The sequence below is a fragment of the Nicotiana sylvestris genome, chromosome 8, assembly GCF_000393655.2.
Source record: "Nicotiana sylvestris chromosome 8, ASM39365v2, whole genome shotgun sequence".
NCBI lineage: Eukaryota > Viridiplantae > Streptophyta > Magnoliopsida > Solanales > Solanaceae > Nicotiana > Nicotiana sylvestris.
In genome coordinates, this window is record NC_091064.1 from 11,602,668 (window position 1) to 11,611,263 (window position 8,596).

At 38.0% G+C, this 8,596-nt stretch overlaps 1 protein-coding gene across 1 annotated transcript; it reads right to left on the minus strand.

Annotated features, from left to right (window-relative positions):
- Nucleotides 1-3,566: 3,566 nt before the first annotated feature.
- On the minus strand, nt 3,567-7,369 carry LOC104218045 (lanC-like protein GCL2). The gene is made up of 6 exons (XM_009768446.2): nt 7,047-7,369; nt 5,519-5,697; nt 4,954-5,065; nt 4,732-4,848; nt 4,321-4,638; nt 3,567-4,024 (listed from the first exon to the last, which is right to left on the minus strand). Exons 1-6 carry the CDS (start codon nt 7,224-7,226, stop codon nt 3,668-3,670), a joined length of 1,263 nt encoding a protein of 420 aa, XP_009766748.1. The 5' UTR covers nt 7,227-7,369; the 3' UTR covers nt 3,567-3,667.
- Between the last annotated feature and the right edge of the window lie 1,227 nt (nt 7,370-8,596).

Genomic DNA, 8,596 nt, shown 5'->3' on the forward strand with positions numbered 1-8,596 from the left:
CGAACACGACATCTCGACTCCTGACGAGCTTCTTCTGCACCGGATCATAGAACTTATAGCCAAGCATGTCTTGACCATAGCCGATGAATACACACTCCCTTGTCTTGACATCAAGTTTGCTCCTTTCATCTTTCGGAACATGGACATAGGCTTTGCAGCCAAATACCCGTAATTGATCATAAGAGATATCTCTTCCTGACCAAATCTTTTCTGGAGCCTCGTACTGAAGAGGGACACAGGGTGAATGGTTCAGCACATAGGCTGCTGTAACTAGAGCTTCACCCCAGAAAGCCTTTGGTAACTTTGAATGAGAGAGTAAACATCTGGTTCTCTCGATCAAAGTTCTGTTCATCCTCTCAGCCAAGCCATTCAACTGGGGAGTTTTAGGAGGTGTGAACTGATGTCGAATACCATGCTCTTTACAGTAAGCATCAAATTGACCCTGGTATTCACCGCCATTGTCTGTCCGGATGCACTTCAACTTCTTACCAGTCTCTCTTTCCACCAAGGTCAGAAACTGTTTGAAAACTTGAAACACTTGATCCTTGGTCTTCAGCGTGTATACCCATGTCTTTCGTGAATGATCATCAATAAAGGTCACGAAATATCGGGCACCACCGAGGGACTTCTTGAAAGGCCCACATACATCTGAGTGTACCAGATCCAACACATTTTGCCTTCTGGAAGGAGGGAATCTTTTGAACGAAACTCTGTTTTGTTTCCCAGCTAAACAGTCAGCACACTTCTTCAACTGGATCTGGTTTAGACCTGGTAAGGCGTTCTTCTTTACCAAACGCGCCATTGACTTCTCACTCATGTGGCCAAGACGTCTATGCCACAACTTGATATTGCTATCATTCTCCGCAACATTTATAACTTGTTGGGAGATGCTCGCCTGGGTCACGTACAACTTTGACTGCTTCGTGCCCCGCGCCACCACCAATGAGCCCTTCGTGAGCTTCCATTGGCCATTATGGAAGGTATTGCAGTAACCTTCCTCATCGAGCTTGTCTACGGAGATCAGATTCAGGCGCATATCTGGAACATGCCTGACATCTCTTAAAAGTAGCTTCATCCCATTCATGGTCTCTAGGCAAACATCACCTTTGCCTACAACTGTTGAGAAATTGGCATTTCCCATCTTTACACGACCAAAGTCTCCAGGTGTGTAAGATGAGAAGAGTTCTCTCCGTGGCGTCGCATGAATGGTAGCCCCACTATCAATCACCCAGGTCATCTCTTGGGTTGTCAGATTGATAATGTCGTCATCGTAGACAACGTTGAACTCACCAAAGGAGTTCGTTTCATCATCACTGCTTTCTTCGGGCTTCACCTTTTTGCCTTTGTTCTTCTTCTGGTCATTCTGGAACTGTCGGCAAAATCTTTTGATATGCCCCTTCTTTTTGCAGTAATGGCACTCAACATTTGCAAATTTGTTGGATTTACCTCTGCTCTTATCTCTGTTACTCTGGCTCTTATTTTGACTTCTCCCCCTGGTCGTAACAGCCAACACCTCTGACTGTGAAGAAGATGTTCCTTGTGATCGGCGTCTCATTTCTTCATTCAGAATGCCACTCTTGACTGTCTCCATGTTTACCACACCGTTGGGTGCAGAATTGGTGATTGAAACCTTCAAGGTTTCCCATGACTCTGGGAGTGTTGCCAGCACCATAAGAGCAAGTACCTCGTCATCGAACTTTATGCCCATTCCCGACAACTGGTCGACAATCCCTTGTATTTCATTAAGGTGATCTGCCACAGTTGTCCCTTCTACATATTTTACTTGCATTAATTTTGTCAAGTAAAATAATTTGTTGTTACCTGTTTTAGAGGCATACAACTCTTCGAGCTTGTCCCATAACGACCTTGCATGTGTCACACCAGAAATGTGGTTGTACACATTGTCTTCAACAAATTGCCGTATGTAGCCGCACACTTGGTTGTGCTCAAATTCCCAGTCCTCGTCTGACTTATCTTCAGGTTTCTGAGAACTGAACACCGGCAGGTGCATCTTTGTCACGAACAGGAGATCCTTCATCTTGTTTCTCCATAAGTGATAATTTGTGCCATTCAGGTTGACCATCTTGCTTGTCCTCGCCTCCATTTAGATCAGAATTTGACAGACTTCTGCAATCTAAAAAAAATTCCGATGGTGAATAGTAACCGTGGATATGAATAGTGCCCGTATGGATGAATAGTACTCGTACGTATGAATAGTACCGTACATATGAATAGTACTCTAACCAAAGCTCTGATGCCACTTGTTAGGACCCGGTGGCACTAAACACTACTGCACAACGGAATAAAATAAATGATCAACTAAACCAAAAATAAATGACACAATATTTAACGTGGTTCACCTAAAACGTTTAGGCTACGTCCACAAATCCGACACCAACTTCCACTAAAACATTTAGCAGGCATACAAAGAGAGACTTCCCCAATAATTTGGAGGTACAACAATTCCTGAGCTCTACCCAAAATAGTGGCGCACACAAAAGTGTTTCCCGAAAAATACCCGACTAGTATTTCTACTCACTATTTTGTCACTCCCCTGTTAGGAAACATTCCTAAAGGAACTACATCTCTCTCCCTCCCAAACTCTTTCTTCTTGAGTTTTGATATTTTTTTTTTGGTGTGTTACACAATGAAATGGAAGGGGGTATTTATAGTTATGAGATAGGGACCAAAAGTGCAAATCTCACCTACCAAGAAGGATCAATTTGCAATACTACCATCTCACCTACCAAGAAGGATCAATTTGCAATATTCTCATCTCACCTACCACTAATTGCATCATTGCTTATCTCACTAAGGAGAGTTGCATCATTGCTTACCTCTCCCATACATCACCATAATTGTTGGAAAAACTAACACATTGAAGTGAAGCAATGCCAACCATTATTTGCACAAATAGCCGACTATAATAACTATTTACTTTTCCTAGCTGGTATACATAAATAATACACTGAATATACACGATTATACACATATTATATATAAATTATACATACATTATATATTCATCGGCTATTTTAAGTTTAAGCAGCTGCGTGAATGGCTATTTAGGTTAATTCTTCAAACCATTATCCCGCTATTTTCTATTTAGGTTAATTCTTCAAACCATTATCCCGTTATTTTCAAAAGAGAAAGGCCCAAATTTGTCTATGTACTATCAAAAATAATTGAATTTTCCTCTCCATTACGCTTTGTGTCCTCTCACTCCCCTGTACTCGTATTTGCCCTCGCCCTTAACTGAGCTCAGAATGAAAAGGAATATTCGCTCATCCAAATCCTTTGAGAAGAAAAAACCAAATTTACCCCTCAACCATTGTTAGAATTACCCTCCGACGACTGGAGCTCCATTATGAGTCAAGAGTAAAAACGAGACTTTTTCCTAACGGCAAGGGTGATGATAGACCAAAAATTTAACTGAGGAAAGGGTTGCTCAATATCAAGAATAAAGAACTTTTAGTCTCTTAAGGTTCTCCTTTCAGAAACGAAAGTGCTGAAAGGACTGAAGTTCTACCTGGACAAGAAGGTGTCAAACTCATTCACAGGGGAAGTGGGAAAAAACCGTAAAAGCATATGAAATACTGCAGAAGATATTAAGGTGCATGTCACAGAATAAGTTTTCTATACATTAAGAGAAGTGCTACTACATTCTCTAAGTGGCATGAACTTTTTCACAGCCATAGGCTGGAAATCTAGCTTCTTTAGGTTCTGTCAGGTCTAGGAAAAGATAAGCCATACCCCCAATACCTTCAAATAGAGAGTATGGGCTATCTCCTCCATGCATCTCTCCTTTTGCTATTAGCTTGTGAGCTCTATCAAGAAGGAAGCAGGCAAAAGCTTTTGCTCTATACAAATACTCCTCGTTTCCTGTGAGCTGATACAACGATAGGAAGACATAAGCATTCCCACTGATTCCATGGCACATCCCGACACGTTTAAGAAGGCCGCGGTTCCATACTACCTCTGCTGCATCTACTGCTGCATTAAGAAATTCTCTGTCTCCGAAGACCTGGGCATTAGAAAAATCCATGGATTTCCAAGTTACAGTATCAACAAATATCCATAATATATCCCGTCAGACCTTTCTATAACAACATCCTTATATAACAGTCATTCACTATAAAACCCAAGGTTTTCTTGGAATCAATATTTTTGTTATATTTTACCCCTCTGTAACAACTTTTTACCTATAACAGCAATATCCATCTTTATAGTAGTACACATTTGACATAAAGTAAGGGGACCAATCAATGAGATGCATACATTATAGTATTTGAAGTAAATCGCATTGAAGAAAGTTATTACCTCGGCTGCCTTGACAAGTGTTAGAGCAATCCCAGGAGCTCCATGGCACCAATGGACGAGAACATCTCTCCGCTTATCTTCTTCACTTGCAGGGTAATTTCCACTGGGGAACCGATTCTTAACCATGTACCTTAAAGTTTCTTTGACATCTTCAAGCTCATCTGGTTTCAGTTCAAAATCCATTAGAACATACATAATGCCAGCCAATCCATGAGCTGCACCCCAGTACATCTCACCATACCACTCATACATCAATGGGCTTCTGCCCCTCCCTCCTAATCTCCTTCCATTCTCGATGATTTCATTGACAACAGCAGCCTAAGAAACAATAAAGAATAAAAAGATCGGAATGGAGACCACAACCATCTGATTAATGCCCGCTTAGATTACATAAATTACTGTTGCACTTACGGTGTAGGAGGAAGGAACTGTTCCTTTGCCAATATGTTTATTCATGAATAGACAAGCCCAGAGGAATCCAGCTCTACCATAAAGCAATTCATCAGGTAGATCTTTAGTTAATTTTATCTGCTCACACAAACAAATGAGTGTTTCGTAAGTAATCACGATAGGCATAGTAAACTACAATAAACTACAATATGAAAGTCTAGTTATCAACTATCAAGAACAAACCTCTTTAAACTGAGTAACATAGTAAAGAACCAGTTGATCATCCCCCATGTACTTGGCAACAACTGCACCTAGTGCACAAACCCCAGCTCTCCCACATAGGAACGTCACATCCCTATAATTCGTAGCTCAATTTAACACAATAATCAACCTAAAAAGGCCATTTTGTTTATCTTGCTTCCATTTGAAGCTTTAAATTAAAAAGACAGAAAGTCATCACTTCCCTAAAGCTCGTTTGAGCAAGAGTAACACAAAAAATCGACCAAAAAACCCCATTCCCGTATTCTTGCTGCCGTTTGAAGCTTTAAATTGAAAAATCCACAAAGGAATGTCAAATAATTAAAACTCATGGATCCAATTGACACATAAAATCAACTTATAAAGGCCCAATCTTTTATCTTGACGACATTTGAAGCTTTAAATTGAAAACCAAGAACGGAGTGTGAGTTATTGATCAAAGTAACACAAAAGAATTAACCAAAAAAGCCCATTTTGGTTATCTTTCTGCATTGTAAACCTTAAATTGAAAACAATGATGCATATAGTAAAAAAGGGATTGACTTTTGACCTGGAGTTTCGAGAAGCAGAGTCACAATCCTTAACAATCTGAGAGCAAACAGCAAGGTCGTTCGTGTTATTTGTCACCTGATAGGACTTGAAGAGCAAAAAGGCAGTCCCAAGAGTTCCACAATAGAGCGTAAAGTCTGGAACTTGTTGCCTTGTTAGTCCCCATGACTCTACCACTATCTGTCAGCAACCACACCAGCCATCAATTAGTTTAAAAATCAACAAATATACCTCATATCAAACCAGTTAAAATCAACTATATCGATCCTTAATATCCTTCTACTCCATCTAACTCTTCATCCTTATACACAATAGTTTATCCGAAAAAGAAAAAAATCCTCTACCAATACCATCAGAAGTTCTCTACAAGAATTAGTTAACAACAACTACGCTTCAACCTCAAACTAGTTAATGCTTAACCACAAACTTGTTAACGCTTCATCCTCAAACTAGTTAATGCTTCAACCTCAAGCTAGCTAACGTCCACTATTTAAATCCTTAATATTTATTCAAATTCATTTAAACCCCTTTCATACCAATTCTCAATAATTTACTCCCTCCGTCCCCATTTATGTACTCCCTCCATCACAATTTATGTAACGGTGTTTGACTAGGTATGGAGAAGGAAAACTTTTGAACCTTGTGGTGTAAAATGAGTCATGGCTATTTGTATAGCTATAAATCATCTCACTAAGGGTTAAATAGGCATTAGAGTAAAATTGTAATTAAATATAGAAATATGTCATTCTTTTTTGAAGAGATTACAAAGGAAAGAGTGTGACATAAATTGAAAAACAGGAAATAACACTTTCTTTTAGTATGCCCCATGAGGAATTGCACATTTTTATATTAGAAATAATTAAACTTTAAACTTCTCGTTTTACCTTTAGTGAAATATTTATTGTTACACAAATATCTATAACTTATTTTAGACCATAAATTTTAGAAATCTTTCATTCTTTCTTAAAACTCCTTATATAGTCAAATGCTATCACACAAATTGGGACGTGAGGAATAGTATGCTTCAACCTCAAGCTTAGTTAACGCTTACCATATATATCCTCAATATTTATTCAACTTCATTTAAACCCCTTTCACACCAATTCTCTATAATTTACTCCCCCATCCCAATTTATGTAACACCTTTTTTTTAGCATGTCACACAAAGAATGCCACATTTTTATATTTTAAAATAATTAAACTTTAAACTTCTCATTTTACTTCTAATTTGATGATTTATAGCCACACAAAAGCTTGTTTTAGACCATAAATTTTAGAAGTTTTTCATTTTTCTTAAAGCTCCTTACATAGTTAAACACACTCACATAAATTGGGAATGCTTTAACCTCAAATTAGTTAACGGTTACTACATAAATCCTCAATATTTATACAGACTACATTTATACCACTCAATAATTGTCCTTTACAACAAAATTATTAAAAAAAAAAATATCTAACACTATAGAAGTTCTCTTTACGAGAATTATGAAACCGTATAAAATGTGTATAAGGAAGAAGAGAGTTGTTACAGTTTCTTTGAGATCGAGAGCGGTGCGTTTGAACTTCTCGGATAGAGTATTGTACGGTGTGGACAGAAGCTTCAAGAGTGATTCATTTGTGCCTTGTGGAATTGGATGCTTTTCTTCTTCAACTGCCGGGTTTTCTGCTACATAATCCGGCATTACATTTGGATAAAATCGATCCGCCATTTCTGCAATTCGGTTGAAAATCCAAAGAATTTCACACACACGCACACAGAGAGAGAAGCTTTACTAGGCCGAGCGGGTCGATGGAATCGCCACGTTAACTAGATTTGAGTAGACTGTGGACTCACCAGCCTTACACGTTGTACTCATCGTGGGATTCATTATGGGAAAACGATGTCGTCGGTGGAAATAATTTTCTTTTTTGCCACCTTCATTTTCTAAAATAAATATATCTTTTTTGCGTAATATGAGTCTTTTGACATTATTAGGACTATTTATATTGAGAATGAGATCTACCCAAAATAATTGGTCTAACCGAAAATGCTAAATTTTGTATACCATTACATTTTTGGTCCACCTTTGTAATGATCCGACTTGTTATTTTGAGAACTAGCGTCTCGTTCAGCGGTTTAAGACCTCGGGTAGCTTTGAAAAATGAATCATGACTTTTGTGTGTGGTCTTTCACACCTCCTTTTTCCGAGAGGATATGTAGTTTTTCCAATTAAAGTATATTAATCGAAATGAGATTATTTACTTATTCTTAGAGTCGCCACTTGGAATAATTTATGGTGTCCCAAGTCACCGGTTTATTTTAAATCCCAAATCGAGAAAATTTGACTCTATATTTACGATCTGCGAATACAGAAGACCGGGTAAGGAATTCTGTTAATCCGGGAGAAGGTGTGAGGCACTCCCAAGTTTTGTGGTTTTAGCACGGTCGCTCAACTATTAATAATTGGCCTAATTATCTGATTTATTACATATTTGAGACCTATTGTGCATTTTTAACAACATTTTAATTGCTTTTAGGATTTATAAAATTTATTTAAATAAATTGCGATGCCGTTCACTTATTATTTTTGTACACATTGCGAATCGCATCACGTGAAACACATCCGTGATTTACAACATATTTATTAATATTATTTGAAGTTATGGTCAAGTCGAGTGAAATGCGCACTCGAGTTGGGGTTTACATATTATGACTATGCCATGGGCGCCGTACCCATAATCATGACAATCATTTCATTAATCGCGCCTAAAGCAACTAGCGTTTAGAAATCTTCCTTCTATTTGGAATTATATTTGGCGAAAATCAATTAGTAAAGGATAAACGAGCCGACTAGCTTGTTCAGGCCAAATAATGACTCGATTTCTCTTTTCAATTGTCAAACATCTGAAATTTGGTCCTTATTTAAGAGCAAATTACATCTTCCACTCTCATAACCACTAAGTCCACTCCTTATACCTTAAACTGGACATTCAATATAACTATTAGGCTTAATAAAAGAACGTTTCAAGTAAATGCCCAAAATTAACTACCAGCCAATAATCACTCCTAAATAATTGTATAAATACTCAACAGTAACAA

Bases quoted from the DNA above. Each gene is read 5' to 3' on its own strand.
- LOC104218045 (XM_009768446.2), bottom strand. From the start codon at position 7,226: ATGGCGGATCGATTTTATCCAAATGTAATGCCGGATTATGTAGCAGAA. The intron at 5,066-5,518 runs GTCAAAAGTCAA...TACGAATTATAG, and splicing joins TCTGCTTCTCGAAACTCCAG to GGATGTGACGTTCCTATGTG. The intron at 4,025-4,320 runs GTAATAACTTTC...TCTAATGCCCAG, and splicing joins CACTTGTCAAGGCAGCCGAG to GTCTTCGGAGACAGAGAATT.